Source organism: Drosophila pseudoobscura, chromosome X, assembly GCF_009870125.1.
Source record: "Drosophila pseudoobscura strain MV-25-SWS-2005 chromosome X, UCI_Dpse_MV25, whole genome shotgun sequence".
Classification (NCBI taxonomy): domain Eukaryota; kingdom Metazoa; phylum Arthropoda; class Insecta; order Diptera; family Drosophilidae; genus Drosophila; species Drosophila pseudoobscura.
In genome coordinates, this window is record NC_046683.1 from 515,858 (window position 1) to 533,466 (window position 17,609).

The 17,609-nt window shown below is 50.1% G+C and overlaps 2 protein-coding genes across 2 annotated transcripts in view; both read left to right on the plus strand.

Moving 5' to 3' along the window:
- The window catches only part of Bx (LIM domain-containing protein Beadex), a 56,668-nt gene that overhangs the window by 25,867 nt on the left and 13,192 nt on the right, over positions 1–17,609 (plus strand). The gene's annotated exons all lie outside the window — the stretch shown is intronic.
- LOC6903998 (cell division cycle protein 20 homolog) lies at positions 13,210–15,154 on the plus strand. The gene has a single exon (XM_002136484.3). The coding sequence runs from the start codon at positions 13,439–13,441 to the stop codon at positions 14,993–14,995; it is 1,557 nt and encodes a 518-aa protein (XP_002136520.2). The 5' UTR covers positions 13,210–13,438; the 3' UTR covers positions 14,996–15,154.

Below are 17,609 nucleotides of genomic sequence, written 5' to 3' on the forward strand. Positions count from 1 at the left end.
AAGGGGTGGGGGGAAAGCGATCCCCCTTTCCATTTCCATTTCCCTTTCTCTGCTCCTGCGGATTGTGATTTGTGGTTAATGAAACCCCTTCCTCCCCTTTGTAAACTATCGATAAATATCGATGGCATATGCAGATCGGATCTCATTCGTATTCTTTGGAGGGGAGATCCCCTTCTTCCTGAAAGATGTTTATTCCATATTCATTGTTTATCATTTCAAATGATCGACTTATCGATTATATATCGTAGATCGGATCTCTCGTCGGAGATGTGCTTCTTTCCTTTCTGTTCCCATTCGGCATTGCGCATACGCCTCGTGGTGCAACATTCAACGTGGAACGTGATCATTAATTTGCTGCTGCTGCTCTCCTATCTCTCTCTCTCTCTCTCTCTCTCCCTCTTTCTTTGTCTAATTAGTGGCGCAGCATTTTACGAGCATCGTTTGTTAAAATATATTTTAATTAAATTTGCTGCAGTCGCTGTTTCTGTTTCTGTTGTGGTCGTTGTTGTTTTTGTTTTTGTTGCATCGCAGACTTTAATATATTTTTTAATTAATGCCTTTTTCTCGGTTTGTTTTTTCTTGGTTTTCGTTTTCGTTTTTTTTTTTTGCTTTCTTTCTTCGTCTTCCTCTTCCTTGACGACCACCTCCTCCTTCTCCTCGGCCTGCTCCTTCCCGCCTGCTGTAACTGCATTAATTGTTAATTAATATTATTTGTTGTTGCTTTTGTTGCTATTGCTGGTGCAACAAATGCAATTAAAGAGCAGCAGCAGCAGCAGCAGTGGAGTGCACAAATAAATACATAAATGATTGTATTGCTGCCTGCCGCCTCGCATTGTTATTGCTCAAGCGTCTCTACTCCCCTTGCCGCCCTGCTTGCCCTGCTTCCCCTCGAGACCCCCACAGCCCCATACCCCCATACCCCCATTCCATGCCTCGTTTTCTTCCTCTTTTCTGAGAGTCTCCTCCCCTCCCCTCCCCTCCCCTCCCCTCCCCTCCCCTCCCCTCCCCTCCACACTCGTACGCGTACGTAGTCCCTACACATCTCCTAGAGAATAGAATAACAAACTAATTAGTCGAGATTTCAGTTTTCTTGACAATCACGATTCGTGCCCACCCCACCCTGCCGCCTGCACCGCCTGCACCGCCTGCACCGCCTTTTGTTGTGATTTATTCACTGTTTATTTTTTATTTGTATTTATTTATAATTGAAATTCCTCGGGCATCGCCGCGCGCGCATCTGGTTCGGTTTTAGTTTTTGTTTTTGTTTCTGTTTCTGTTTCTGTTTCTGTTTCTGTTTCTGCTTTGCTTCTTTGCCAATTGATTTATTAATAAACATTAAAAATTAAAGAGTATATACACATGGTGTATCGAAAAAGCGACAGAAACGAAAACAAACAACTAAATGTATAAAATACATCAAATGTAAATGCGACTACGCGACTTGCATAACAAACGAAACAGCAACAAAAACAACAACAAAAACAACAACAACAACAACGAAAACGAAAACAACAATACGTTTGATTATTAATTAAAAACAATTTTTCAAATCGTTAAGCCGAAAATCAAAAAAGCGGGAAATTCGCGCCAGCGAAGCGTGTATACCCTTACCGTTCCCCCGAGAACGATGGAAAGGAGGGAGTAGCGCACAACCCACCCTCCCTCTGCGATTTCCAATGCAAAAGAGCGAGCGAGAGCGAGAGAGAGAGTGCCTTGCAAGTGCAAAGAAGGAAGAGTATGCAAAGCAAGTCGCAAGACAAACAGAGACTCTTCTCTCTCCTCTCTACGATTGTCGTCCGAATGGGCGAATGGATGGACGGACTCTGCCTGGAGTGTTAGGGTACTCTCTCTCGCTTTCCCACTCTTTCCCCCTTGCACGGGCATCGCAAATAATTGAGAAACCAATTAAAATGGCAATGCGAGCGATTTGAGGCAATGAACACGATTACGCCTGACGACGACAGCGACAGAGACGACGACGACGATGACGACGACAGAGACGTCGCGCAAACGCAAAACGCCAAGCAATTAGGCAAGGAAACAGCACTCGCACTCGCACTCGCACTCGCACCAAAGATAGATAGTGAGACGGAGAGAGGGAGGAGACGAAGTGCACACTCACAGACAAATGCATGCACAGACACGTCCGCACATGCTCATACGAGTGCATGTGCGAGAAGCAAGGAACGCCAATTAGCCGGCCAGCGTCACGTTGACGCCGGCAGCGACGTCGACGACGACGTCGACGACAAGTTTGTTTCGATTTTAGAATTTATTTCGGTCAACGGTGTTTATTTTTAATTATTTCACGAGCGGTGGCAGCGGGGAGGGGTGCCGGCAGGGCGAGTGGGAGATCGACTTTGAGATAATTGCACAGATTTCTTGTCTCTTTTCGTCCCCGTGTGCCGTGTGTGCCGTGTGTTGATCGATCGATTGTGGCGGGGTGTGTATGGGTGTGCATGGGTGTGTGTGTGTGTGTGTGTGTGTGTGTGAATGAATGAATGCTCGTTGTTGCTTGGCAGAGTGCCACCGCGGAGACGCGGAGCGGGCGGAAGAGTGTTGATGGATGTGTCAGAGATGTGTTCGACAAGAGTTAACATTCGCCCGAACATTTGAGGCATGGCATCTCTTCTCCGACGAACCTCCGACCGCAAATACTCGTAAAGATGAGATTAGCACTCGCCGGGCGATAGGTATTCCGGAGATAAGATAGGCGATAATGAGTGCTTGCTTTTTTATATCATAACTAATGCCATCTCCGTTTCGACCTCTTCTCTCTCTTTCCAGGTAAGTGTTCAGCCACAAACACCACCGACACCTCACCTCGGATTTGCGTAGGTAAACAGCTTGAGAAGCGCATAGAACGGTTTCCCGGCTTCTTCACTCTCCTTGTTCTTTGCTCCCTCTATCTCCCCTCTCTCTTTGGGGCTGTCTGCCGTAAAAACAGCCCCACCAACGGCAACGGCAACGGCAGCGGCAGCGGCGGCGAAATTGCTCGTAAAAATTCAGCCCGCCTGGTGGACTGCGGGGGGAAGAGTGGGGGAGGGAGGGAGGTAGCTCTTAATCAGCCAAAAACCAAAAACAAATGAAGGTTGCTTTTTGTGCATATTTTAAGTCTAATTAAGCCACAAATTATGAACGTTTTGTCGCCCGGTCGTCGATGGCGCCGCTGCCTTTGGCCTTTCCGAAGACTTAACAGAGTCTTAACGGTACCGCTAATGCCGTTGTGGCTCCCACAGTCCCCACAAGTGCGATACGGATACGTGGGTCCATCAATCAATGAGGAAATGCTTCATTAAGAGACGTTTAAGCACTAAAGCGGAACGGTTCCTATGCGGCAGGGGGTAGGCGGTTCCATCTATTGAAGCTCCTGCTCTTGGCCGTGTTGCCGATTGCCGATTGCCGATTCTCTTTGGATTCCCTCGACTATAACTGGGCGTGTTGCAGCAGCGGATACTCCTCGATAATGGAAGCACACCGTTGTGTGTTCATTTCGCGCTTGGAAATGGACCCTTGGACCCTTCTCGAGGGGTCCTTGGGTCGTCATCCCTAGGCATCTCCAGCGCAGGGTCTCCTTTTCTACCTTTCCACCGCTTCAATTCCATTTTGTATGGGTCTATTAGATTTCCAGTTTCAGTTTTTTACGCCTCTCGCTTTATTTTTGATAAGCGGAGAGTCACCAGATTCTGTATTCTCCTCTCTGTGGCATGGACTGTGGGATTGGAGAGGGGGGGCAGATGAGTGGTGCCATTAGGCATCGCGCGATGCTGATAATTTCAATTAAAACTAATTAAATCTATTGAACACACAATATAATGGGAGTGCCAGTACCAGGGCGCTTGCTGGGGACTGTGCGGGCCAGAGGCAGGGGCAGGGGCAGGGGCAGAGGCATGGGCAGAGGCATGGGCAGAGGCCCATTAAATGCAACACTGACAAAATTAATTGCCACTTTTTCGCATTTGGCAGTGCAACAAACGAAAATGTCAAGCCAGACGGACGCCGAAAGACACTAAAAGAAAAGAAAGCCAAAAATTATGCGCCGCCACTGCTCTCCCTCCAAATTGGGGGACGGGGGTGTGGCCGACTCTGAATCCGCCGTCTGCATTGCAAATTAGCAATTGCCGCCACAGCCACAGCCACAGCCGCTGCCACAGGCACAGGCACAGGCACAGGCACAGCCGCTGCTGTTGCTGTCGTCAGCGGAAGTTGCTGCAGAATTTGTGGAGGAAATGACTTTGGATGATGTTTGTGTCGCTGCGGGAATTAGATTACTTGTGGCAGAGCAGAGCTGAGCAGAGACGGGGACAGGGGACAGGGGACAGAAGAGAGGGGGCTACACGCTCTGCAACAGTTTGTTGTATGACCCACAATCGTCTGGCACGTTGCACGTTGCATGTTGCATGTTGCGGCTGATGCAAATTATGCTAATTGAGAGGAGAGCGCCAGGAACCAGCAGAAGTCGATCAAACGACTGCAAAAGATCCAATCGGAGATCCAATCCTGCATCCAGCCAGGGTCTTCAGGTCTTCGGGTGGAGCCCCACCTCCGGACTCCTCCTTTGTACATGTGGGAGCTGCAGGAGAAGATTAATAGGAGAGGGAGGAGCCCCGGCAAAGGAAGGAGTGAGAGGATTACACAGAGTTACAGTGCCGCACATTACAGCTGCAGAAGAAAATCAGAGAGGGTATCGAAATCACGTGAAGAATGTCTATCGGCTATCGATTATCAACTATACATCTAACAGTGATCGGTTAAGAGTGAACCGTTAACAGTGATCGGTTAAGAGTGATCGGTTAAGAGTGATTGGTATACAGTGATCCGTTAACAGTGATAGGGAGCAAGCTACAAACAGCGCCGACAACAGTTAAAGTCCAGTCAGTGGAAGAGTGGAACAGTGGAACCGACCCGTTAACAGTGATAGTCGGCCGCGCTGTTAACAGTGACAGTTGCAGCACAGGAACAGTAGCAGGGCATCCCTCTCCCTTCTCTCTCTCTCTTCTCTGTTGGCAACTAACAAATGACTTTTACATTTCACTCCACTAATGGATCAACATGTGCCACGTTGCAAGCAGAGGAAGCAAAGATACACAGGCAGAGGCCCAGGCACCGGCAGAGGACCAGGCACAGGCAGAGGCACATAATGTGTCCAAATCATGTTACAAAACAATTTAGCAAACAAACTGTCCAAAACATGACAACTTAAAGCGTCGCTTCAGACAGGAAGAAGGGACGCACAGGCGAAGGAGCAGAGGCAGAGGCAGAGGCAGAGGGAAGGGCGGAGTGGCAGAGTGGCGGAGTGGCAGAAGCATAGCTTATGTTGCTGCCACTGATGTTGCTGCCGCCGCCGCTGCTGATGTTTGTGTTTGACGTTGATGAGTCCGAGCGTATTGTGAATGACATTTGAGAACGAGACACGAGACACGGGACACGGGACTGTGGGGCGGGGCGGGGCGGGGCGAGTGCTGTGTGGCATGACGATGGTGGCTCTCAAAAGAGAGATTTCAATGCTGACAAATTGTATTATTTTTGTTAATTTTTACACACACACGTACACGCACACGCACACACACACACGAGTGTATCCATGGCGTGTGGAAAGCGAACTTTGTAATTAAATCAGTTGCAGGCAACCCTTTCTGGTGCCCACCCCTCGGCTCTGCTCGGCTCGGCAGGGGAGGGATGGCTTTTCCTGCTTTTCATAGTTCCCCCCCCCCCCCCCCCCTCCCAATACTCGTATCACCCTTCTGGAAAAGTCCATAAATATTTCAAGTTCATGCTTAAGAATACGCTTAGTCGCGAAGGCGAGAGGTGACGCCTCCCCGCCTCCCCGCCTGCCTGTCGGCCTTGCAACCTGCTGATTGTCAAGCCTGAAACTGCAATTACAGCTGTGGCGCGGACTGTACTGCTGTGCTGCTGTACTGCTGTGCAGCAACCCTTTTTCCTTAAGCGGCAGAAGCACGCAACGCCACACGATTATATATTACATACATACACGACTGACTCTCGCGGGGCATGCAACATCGGGGCGATACATAACTGTGCACATGATAATGTCATAAAATTAAATGGCCACACTTGTTCCTGACTCTGCTGCATGCCACACTGCCGCTGCTGCTTTAATTAGAGTTTTTCCAGGGAGCACAAAGGAAAGGAAAGGCAAGGAAAGGAAAGGAGCTCCTTCTTTGGCCGACAAGGAGCCAGGGCTACGGCTATAAATATTATAATTATCAAAAAGTGCAGCCAGCAATGTGCCTGCCCCTCTGCCTCGCTTCTGCCTCGCTTCTGCCGCGCTTCTGCCTCCTTCTGCGACGAACGTCGACGAGCAATCGTAATTGAGTTAATTAACACGCCACAAAACGCGGCAGGCGATGCGAGTGGGGTGGTGTGTGCTGTGCTGTGCTGTGCTGTGGTGTGGTGGGGGGAAGAAAGGGGCCCAAGCAGCAGGCATTTAATTGCTTGTACAAAATAATAACAGCAACAGCAACAGCAACATGGAGAGGCAGTTGCAAACGCAAGAGCAGCAGCACCAGCAGCAGCAACATGTTGCCAGCGGCATTGGTTAACCGCGCCGCAAGAAGATCAAGGCAAGGAGAGAGAAGGAGCCCTCACTAATGAGGGCAGGGGGGGAGGAGTAAGTTGAAGGAGGGAGAAGGACAGGGAGAAGGATGATGAACCAGATGTGGTGGAGGTTCGCTTTTAATCGACTGCAATTGATTCAGTAAATGCCTTGCTATCGTTAATCGATTGTTATTTAGACCAATTATTTAGATCGGTGGTTTAGATCGATCAGAGATCGATTTGCCTCATTTTTGCTTCACTTATCGAACAGTTATCAGTTATCGAACAACAAGTATCGGCTACTAGCTATCACTTCTCGATTGCCATGAGGCATTGTTTTCGATTATCGCAAGTAGCCATCGGTTCTCGATTTCGGATGGCAATCAGCTTTGCATGGGGATCTGAACTTTCTCCCAGTGTCATGGGGCATAGGGCATGGGGCTGGTGGGGCTGGTGGGGCTAGTGCTGGTGCACACTGACACAAGACTGCAAAAATGATGACTAGCAACTGAAGCAGCAACAACATTGCAACAGCAGGCTCAGGAGAAGAAGCGACTGCCCCAACAACTTGCAACAACAACAACAGCGACGACGACGGCGACGACGACGACGACGACGGCGACATCATTAAAAGTCCAAAAGCAAAACAATTATGGAACTCATTGAAGCCAATTATTAGTAAAAACAGCAGCGACAGCGACAGCAGCAGCAGCAGCAGCAGCGTTAGCGGCAGTAGCAGGAGTGGGGCATGCAACAAGTGGCTGGTTGCCGATGAAGAGAAGAGCAAACAAGCGGCAACAAAAGGGGGAGCACACAAAAACTGAAAGTCCCCTTTAGCTGAACCTCCCGGAGTGTGTGCTGCCACACTGCCACAGCCAATGGTGGTGGCAAAGGAAGAGGTAGGGGCAGAGGCAGGCTGCGACTACTGTGTGGCAGTACAGTAGCAAAAACACAACAAAAGACATGTGGCAAAAAGGGCAAACAGTAGCAGTAAGAGGCAATGGCAAGCGGCAGGAGGCAGGAGGCAAGAGGCAAGAGGCAAGAGGCAGCAACAACAAACATTGTTAATGAAGCTGCCAAGGAATGCAGACGCTGAAGACTGAAGACGTTGCAAAGACGAAGACGCAGATGAAGACGACGACGAAGACGAAGATGAAGCGAAAGAGGAAATGGGGCGTGTTGAGAGGAGGGGAGTGCGCGCCACTTCACACATAAATGGGAGCAACATGTTGCCGGTTGTCAGAGACCGAGCCACGGGCACAGGCACAGGCACAGGCTCATGCAGCCTCGCCGCTCTGCCGCTCTGCCGCTTGCAACAATTAAGTTCCATAAACTCCACATAAAAGGCAGGCATCGGACAGCAGCAGCAGTGGAGAGTCGGCGCTGGAGTCGTCGTTGGAGTCGTCGTTGGAGTCGGGACTCCATGTGGCAGTTGCAGTTGCACGGACAGAAGAGATCACGGCCGCGCGTCGATGCCTCCTTAATAATGTCATAAAAATTAGAACGGCGTATTAATTGGCAGCGCCGCAGCAGAGGAGCAGCAGCAGCAACATGTGGCACTGCCACTGTGTGTGGGAGCCGCAACATGTTGCCTAGCCGCCGCTGTTGTTGCCTTTTGGCATTTTTTTGCTGCCGCCGCACGGTTCGACTGCAATTTTGCGCAAATAAAATAAATTGGCAGCCAATTAAGCGAAACGTTGCTGTTGCTGCTGCTGCTGCTGCTGTGGCACTGTGGCAGGAACGTGGACTGCGACTGGGACTGGGACTGGGACTGGATGCCGTACCATACATATCGCAGAACAAAAGCATAAAGGTAGCAAATTAAACGCGAAGATGGTGCCCAAAAGAGGGAGAGAGGGAGAGACTAGCGGAAGCTGGGAGAAAAAATCAAATTTAATTAACGAAAATGATGAGCCACAGTGGGAGAGAGCAGGAGTCAGGGGACAGGAGAGGGAGACGGATTGGTGGATTGGACAGCTCTCTCTTGGTGTCACATCCCAAGAATGAAGGACAGATTCCGGCAGATCCAGGAGGTTTCCCACATTTCGGGGCCTAGCCATGTGTGGGAACTAGGGAAACCCTGTGGAGTGGAGGAGGTCATCTGTGTGTGGAATGAATGGAATGGAATGGAATGGGAGCATACTCCAGATGTGGCAGGGATATTCCCGTCATGACATTACAGGGTATACTCTGCAGGCGGCTTCATAGGCGTCTGTGCCGTCTATTCTTAGCCCCTCATTTGGTCACTCAGTGGATTCGTTTGGAACTCATTGAATCATTCATTCATTCATTCATTCATTCATTCGTTTAGTTTGTTAGCCAATTACATCGACAAAATCTTATATGATCGTGCAAATTGTATTTTTATTGCCAATTATTTTATTTATTTCGCTTTTGTTGATGTTTTTTTATGTTTTTTTTTTCCGTCCGTTAATTGAATCTCCCAGTGAATGACGCGCGCCAGGCGACGGTTAAATGTTGTGAGAGTCGTCGATTCTTTTGCGATAGTCGGACGATCATGGCGATCATGACGATCATGACGAGGTATGAGGGGGCATGCCTCCTTTCCGAACTGTTCGAGGGTTCACTGGAGGAGGACGTAATCCTTCCCAGATCCGCCCCTGCAGTAGTGTGTTCCTTGAGTCGTTTATGCCTCACACCGAACAGCAACAAAATGTCGTGACATGTGGAGATCTCCCCGTCTGTGCCCATGCCCCGCTCTCTCTCTCTCTCTCTCTCTCTCTCTCTCTGCTCCCCCATTCTGCTTCCGTGGCTGCTCTTTGCTGCATTTGAATGTTAATTCCATAAAAATGATATTCAATTAATTGTCATTTTGTTGTCGTTTCTGCCGTTTTGTTGATTGTTTTACGATCTGTTCCGCCCGCCTGCCCGCCTGCCCCCCTGCCCCCCGGCCCCTGCTCGATGCTCGATGTTCGAGGCTCGAGGCTCGACGGTGAATCGCGTTTGTTCAATCATTAATTATCCAACAATCAACAATCTATACACTTAATTTGTATTCAATGCAATTAAAGCGCCGATTGCCCGACAATTTTGCTTAGATTTTTATTTCAAGTGTTGTCGTTGTCGCTGTCGCTGTTGTTGTTGTTGCTGTACGTTTCTGTCAATTAGCGTTTCATTTCGATGGGACAAATATGTTGATGCTGCGATCGAGAGGGGGAGAGAACGAGCATAACATATCTCTGTTAGCAGAACATCGCGAGGAAGCACCCGGACTCGACTCGAAATGAGATCTCTGCTAAGGCCAGGCCTCAGGAGCGCGTGACAAGGGAGGAGTGCAAAAGGGACTGCTCGCTCGAGGGCGAACAAACCAAAAACAAATCGCACGTCTGTGCGTGTGCGTGTTCCACTGTCGCAGAGAGAGCTCTGCACATAACATGTGTCACCACTGTTACTGCTGAGCGGGACTGCTGATGCGTTAACAGAGCCCTGGCCTGCTGTTACTTTTACAGAGCGCTCGCATTTACAGAGGACTGTTATTACAGCTGCTGTGGCGCTGCTGCTGTGCTGTTGTTGGGATATTTTTCATGCTCAAATAAACAATATTCAAATTTCGATTAAACGTCATTGCAAATAATTGCGAAATTAAATTAACAGCCGCGCAATGGCGGCATAAAACATACAAACACAGACACACAGCGGTGGCAGGAGAAGCAGAGGGACGGACGGACAGATGGACATATGCACAGCAATTCGTGTGCATATGATAATTAAAAACAACAATAAAGCACGAGGGGAGAGAGGCAGAGCGGGAGAGGGACGGAGAAGACGCGGGGCACACGGGGAATGCAAAGCACAAAAAATGCGGAAAGAAATGCAAACCGAATTTGAATAAAAAACGAAAAAAAAACGAGCCGATAGAGAGGCAAAAGGAGAGCACCGATAGAGCGAGAGAGCGAGAGAGGGAGAGAGAGAGAGAGGGAGAGAGAGAGAGTAAACCCCGGCGTAAACACAGTCGATTGCACTTGAGTAATTTCATATAAAACATAACCAAGCAGAAAGGATATTAATAAACCGACGATAAACCCCGCTCTCGCCCTCGCCCTCCCCCTCGCCACCACTCTCTGCACAATGCAGTGGCGTCCCCGCGAATATTTAACGGCGAGAGCGAGAATCGCCCCAAAGGGGGACTGCGACGCCTCTGCCCTGTACACAAAGCCAAGTGCCTGACATTGGCAGCAGTTGTTGCTGTTGCAGCATTGGGCGCCGCTGCCGCCGCTGCCGCTGCTGCTGCCTGCTGCCCCATCAAGTAAATCAGTGTCCAATGTGTAAATAATTTCCATTTGAATGAGCAATTGTGCATTTTTAACCCATCCATACATCCCATACACACACACAAACACACACACGCACACAGATGCACCATACGAGAGGGGGCACAGCAGATGCACAGATGCACAGATGCACACACCATCCACATCCACATCCACATCGACATCGACATGCTATTCATCTGCAGACATCGGCATAGCCGTAGCCATCGTAGCCATCGTAGCCATCCGTTGGAACGTTGCACGTTTAAAATCACATGAAATTTTATTAAAATGAAGTAAATATGGTGTAAACGTGCTGATAAAACGGTTCGTGCTCAGCTGTGCAGAAGGAAAAGGTGGAAAGAAGGTCCGGGACCGGGTCGGGGTCCGGGGACCGCACACAGAAGGGGAGTCATGCACATCATGCACCCTCTGCCTATCGAAACAGAGATGATAGTCATGCGTGTGCTATCGATACCCTTTCGATACCTGCTCTCGGAGTCATCTTTGAGTATCTGAACTTTCACAGGGGCTGCTGCATAGGTATTCCGAATGCATTCGACAAAAAGCAGCATGCTTACGCCATGCCCCTCGTGGAATGGTATTGCCCAACAAAATTGATGAGTCATCGATTACCCATCGATTGGCAGAGATTACCCATCGAAAGTGCAGCTCATACAAAAGTCGACCACCAGAGACCAGGGGAGCAAATCGTTTTATGAGGCGGCACTGCATAAAATCGCTTATGTAAATATGTCTTTTCCTTTTCCCCTCCCTCTCTCTCGTGCTCTCTCCCTTTCCACCGATTAACGCTTAAATTGCAGTGCACTGCTCTCTCTCCTTCTCTTTCCCTGTCGCGTAGTGGCCAGTGGCCAGTGGACAGTGGACGATGTGATGTGCTCTGTTATTAATGACATTGCAAAATGTTAAGAGACGTTTGTGGGATGTGGAGGATGCCACTGATGCCGCCACTCAGAGGATGATGATGATGCTGCTGCTCCTCCTGCTCCTCCTGCCAGTTAACCTTTATTTAATGTGTCTGTAATTTTCGATTCGATTCGTAAATGTAATTAACTGTAATACTGCTCCCTCCCCTTCCCTTTATCGCGTTTTCCGCCTTGGGTTTGTGTGAGAGTGTGTGTGTGGTCAAGTGGGAGAAGCAGAAGGAGAGCGAGCGGATGGGTGGGCTGGGGCGCACAGGGCGGACTCCTCTTTTTATCTACGTCTTCAAACAAACACAAATTAAATCATCAATTATTATCATCACTCTTGTATGACACACATCTGTACATATGTATAACCGTACATACAGTCCATACAGTACATAGAGTACATACAGTACGTACAGTACGTTCAGCAGGTACAGTACGAGGGCTGATATTGGAGTCTCGAAAAAGTCTGGTAGCTGCTGGAACAAGCCCACATACCTTCTGTATAACCTTCTGTTGTACCGTCTTGTACGCTTGATATCGATTAACGATAAGCGAAGCGATAAGCATCCCGCTTCGATTGGTGTACGAAAACTATCGAAAGATACGATCGTGACCCATGCTTCAGAAGATAACACAGATTACGGATAATGGATATGAGCCGGAAAAAAAAACAGCTGTTGTGTGGTGTTTCAAAGCTAGCCGCAAATGCCACAACGAGTGGCCGATAGTTCTTGGAAAGTTGAGGAAAACCAACCTGCAAATACGGACTGTGGGTCCGCAGGTCCCACATCTAATAGGATCTTTTTGGCCTCGAAAGAGGCTGATGAAGTCTTGCCCAGCGATGTTTACATCCTTCTGGATGCGAGAATAGGTCTAAAAGCGTTTAGGTTATGGGTATTCATCGTCTTGGAGAATGTTTGGTAAAGTCAATAGAACCATTTTCAAGCAATAAAAAAGTTGGTTCTTTTCTACGTTCCACGTACCACGCACCACTGTGCACATTCAGATACAGATACAGATACAGATACTCGTATTCATCGTTCATCGTTCACTTCTTTCTGTATTGAATGTACAGATGTATGAATGGCAGCGCGAATGGCACTCGCGGAGTGTTGATCAAACAACAATTGACACAGTTCTCCCCAACAACAACAATAAAAGTGGGAGCAACAATGGAACCAGCAGTGTCTCCCTTCCTCTTTCTTTCTCTCACTTTTCGTTCTTTGTGCGTGCCTTTCTGTCGATTAATTAACGAAAGAATGAAGAGAAAAGGGCAATCGTCTCAGCGGAAATCAATAACTCAAACAGGTGCCTGTATTGGCCTGTAGAATAATTACTTATCGATTATTTATCGATAGCTTAAATATTAATGAAAGCTCATATTCGTCTGGAGAACTAGTGCCGATTTCTCCGAACGATTCTTAGATAGTACTAGATCTGAATCGGAGTTCTCGTGTTCCTAGATCTGCCTGCCGTGGATGTGCTTTGCGAGTATCGGAGTACCCACTTTTTATCAGTCATACAGTCATACTCGTAAACGAATAGCTTCAACATTCATAGACATTCAGTTGGCATTTTACTGTGATCAGAATCCTTAACTGAAACTGCTTGACGACCCAACGACCGCCCCAACGTTCAATTTAGTGAGCGATCTGCAAATCAAGATTGGCCTTGATCATGGACGCCGACGGCGAGACTCGCGGTCCTGCCCCGCGCTGGAGGAAGAAGCTGGAGGCGGCCCTGCAGGGCAGCGGCGGGAGTACGCCGCGCTCGGTACTGCCCATCCCATACAATGGCCGCTTCAGTGGCCTCCAGGCGACCCCCGCCAAGACCCCCGGCAAGACCCCCGGCAAGACCCCCGGCAAGAGCAGCGGGGGCGATCGGAAGAGCAGGAAGTCGACGAAGACGCCAGGCGGTGGCGATCGCTTTATACCGAATCGCACGGCCACCAACTTTGAGCTGGCGCACTTTCTGGTGAATAAAGAATCGGGCGACAGATCTGATGAGGAGAACATCAACAGCAGCAGCAGCAGCAGCAGCAGAAAGGCCAATGTCCTGGCCTCGGCCCACAAGGCAACGCGACAGAAGCTCATCTCGCAAGTGGCCCAAGTGGCCGGCAGTGGCAAGGCTGGCGTCTTGTGCTACCACAACAGGGCGGCAGCCGGCGCAGATCAACTCCACGCGAATCCTCTGAGCTCCATATCGATCAAGTGCAGCTCTCGCTACATACAAACTACTGCGGACCGCATCCTGGATGCGCCAGACTTCATCAACGACTACTACCTGAATTTGTTGGACTGGAGTGGCGACAACATTGTGGCCATTGCCCTGGGCAACTTTGTGTACTTGTGGAACGCGGCCGGCGGCACCGCGAAGAAGCTGACCGGATTTGAGGTGGGCGACCACGCTGGCTCGGTCGCCTGGATACAGGAGGGCAAGATCTTGGCCATTGGCAACAGCAGCGGCGCGGTGGAGCTCTGGGACTGCTCGGTGGAGAGGCGTCTGCGCGTCATGTGCGGCCACAGGGCCCGCGTCGGCTGCTTGGCCTGGAACTCCTTCCTGGTTTCGTCTGGCAGCCGCGATGGAACCATTATCCATCACGATGTGCGCTCGCAGGACCACAAGATCTCCTCCTTGGCCGGCCATTCGCAAGGGGTATGCGGGCTGAAGTGGTCAACGGATTTCCAGTACCTGGCCAGCGGCGGCAACGACAACCTGGTGAATGTCTGGTCGCTGGCCGGCAGCGGCGTGGGCACGGCCACCAAGGCCCTCCACAAATTCAGCGAGCACCAGGCGGCCGTGCGCGCCCTGGCGTGGTGCCCCTGGCAGGCCGGTACTCTGGCGACTGGCGGCGGCACTGACGATCGCTGCATCAAGCTCTGGAACGTCCGCAATGGCTCGCTGATCAAGTCGGTCGATTCGAAGTCGCAGGTCTGCGCCCTGCTCTTCTCCCGACACTACAAGGAGCTGATCTCGGCCCACGGCTTTGCCGCTAACCAGTTGACCATCTGGAAGTATCCCACGATGGCGAAGCAGGCTGATCTGACGGGACACTCGGCGCGGGTCCTGCAAATGGCCATGTCCCCCGACGGCAGCACTGTGATCAGTGCCGGTGCGGATGAGACAGTGCGCTTGTGGCCCTGCTTTCCCCCGGACCCACTGACAGCCAAGAAGCCCTCGGACAGTGGCAGCAGCAGGGCCAAGCAAAGCCTCTTCCGGCAGAGCATTCGCTAGAGCTGCACGTTGTCCAGCACTAGCCAACACCGTTATATCATTGTAGTAGTTCCCTTTTTGTTTGCGTTTTGAGTTAGGAGATACAATATTTGTCATCCTCTGTTCCAGGACTACAAATTTGTGTATGTTAAATTCAATTAAATGTGTTACTTTACTGCCTGTTTGCTGTGCACCAAGCGACGACACTAGATGGATGCTAGAAGATACTAGATACTAGATACTTTATTTAGTTTAAGTTTGAAGTTTAAGGAGATCTTTTCTCGTTCCTTCTCTGTCTGTCTCAACGTCTTCATTGAGACAAGCAGCCGGACAGACAGCTGCTAACGATCGGCATGGCGACATTCTTAATGCTCGCGCATTCGATCGATGATCGCTTGCAACTGTGGCAGCTGTGGCAACTACAGAGTACGAGTAAGCTGCAAATAAAACAAATAACTCGACTGCCAATCGACTGATCCGTGGCGTGGACTTGCTGCACTCCGCATTCGCCTATTTTGCGCTAATTAATGTGTTTTCCACAAAATTTGCAATTTGCGCGCAAATAGAAATTGCTTCGACCGCCGACCGCAGACCGCCGACCGCCGACCGCCAGATCGGATCGGATCAGATCTGAATCGGAATCAGACTTGAATCGAATCGTATTGGAATGGAATGGAACTGGAAAGAGAGAAGAGAGAAGCGAGAAACGAGAAACGAGTTGTGGCTGTGAAAGACGGAAGAGGGGCGAGGCGGAGGGTCCGGGGGCACAACGGGAGTACGGCCGGACGCACAATTAATTAAGTTGACGTTGACGTTGTTCAACGCTGCTGGTGCTGCTGCTGGTGCTGTGCCCCATTGCAATCGTCTAAGAATCAATGTAATTAGTGGATGTGGAGGCCAATGTGGAGTCCATGGAGTCCGTGGAGTGCAGCAAGAGCAGCAAGACAGCAGGTGCTGATCGTGATGCTGCCTTGAGGAGCATTTCCTTTTGGTATCATTTATGATTAGGTGGCATGCCGGCAGTTAACTCAGTCGAATGGAGTCGAGTCCAGTCAATGCAATGCGATGCGATGCGAGTGGAGTTGGAGTCCCAGGCAACAGGCAACAGCCAACAGGCAACAGGCTGCAGAAAGAGCCAACGATGCAGCCATCGTTTAATTACAACCGCCACGCATTTGGAGCCAACTCCATAGAGCAGTGGCAGCCGAAGCCGAAGCCAAAGCAGCAACAGCAGCAGCAGCAGCAGCATCCGTTACCATTATGGCCAAGTTAATTGAACGTAATTGCCAGCCACTTGAGAGACGAGACGGCAACGAGAGAGCCATTGCCATCGTTCAGCTCCAACTCCAACTCCAACTCCAATTCCGGAGTCGCAGTCTCTGAAGTCTCAGAAGTCTGAAGTCCGCAGCGGAGCAGAGTGTTAAAGCCTAATTGAAACTGTCAGATGGGGATGCGAATGGGGCGATATAGGGGTGTGGTGAGGGGTGGGAGCACCCCGAAATATAGGGAGATGCACAGCAGGCGGCTGGGGAGAAACCCCCTCAAATCTAAAAAAAATCGATTGATTGATTTCAATCACTGATCACTTCGATTAATTTCGATTGCTGATCGATTAGACTATCGATTAATACAGATTATGCTTACTTTGGACTGTTTATCGATCGATTCCGATTAAATACAGATCATCGACAGACGATCGATTAAATATCGAACAAGTCCCACATACGTTCCACTGCGATGCCACTGACGGCAGTTTCTCCACAAAACACAGATCTTTGACTCGCGGATTATCTTCGACTCTGCTCTGACCTGCTTGGCGGATGCTTTCACCTAATTAACTCCGCTTCATGGCTTCATGGCTTCATGGCAGCGTGCAACGTGCCACTGCCACTGCCACTGCCACTGCCACTGCATTTGGCATTGTGTGGCAATTAAGCTCTATTTGCGGCCGCGGCCGCGGCTTCGGCTGTGGCCTTAACGACTGCTGCAGTGCACTGCATTGCACCCCGAGTGGACTCTCGCCCCCTTCTCCTGCGCCTCCTCTGCGCCGTTGGAGGATCGCTGGCGAGCGTGGATCGGATATTAGCGCTCTGGGCTTTGCACATTGACGAGTGCGTGTCATCCTGTGTCCCCCTCCCCCTGCGTTGGACGGATCGGATCGGATCCATCCTCCAGTGTTCTCTGGCAGTCCATAAAAGCGCAATTTGTCGTAATTGTTTAAGCAGAAAGAAGTAACAGCACAAAGCGACAACAAAACGACACAAGGCATAAAACAACTTAATAAAAATTCCACTTCTATGTCGTACATCGTGTCGTCCCGGTCCGTCCGGCCAATCGAGTGGGGAATGGAGACTGGGAATGGGAATGGGACCCCGGCCGGGGGGATGCCGGAATGGCAATAGGATTTGTCCATTGGATTTCTGGCTGGGATTCCATTCATCCACCCACCCACCCACACATCCAACGCACAAATCAAATACAACGAAGAGCGCGCAATGTGTCGCTGACGCGTCCCTGAACTGGCGGGGGAGGGGGTGTGCGGCATAAATCTCACTTGGAACTTTTTGTTGGGGATAAGTAGAAGTGGCAGAAGTGGCAGCCGAAGCAGCAGGAGCAGCGGTGGGAGCAAGAGACC

What these genes read in the sequence shown, in the direction of transcription:
- LOC6903998 (XM_002136484.3), top strand. Translation starts at nt 13,439, where the DNA reads ATGGACGCCGACGGCGAGACTCGCGGTCCTGCCCCGCGCTGGAGGAAG.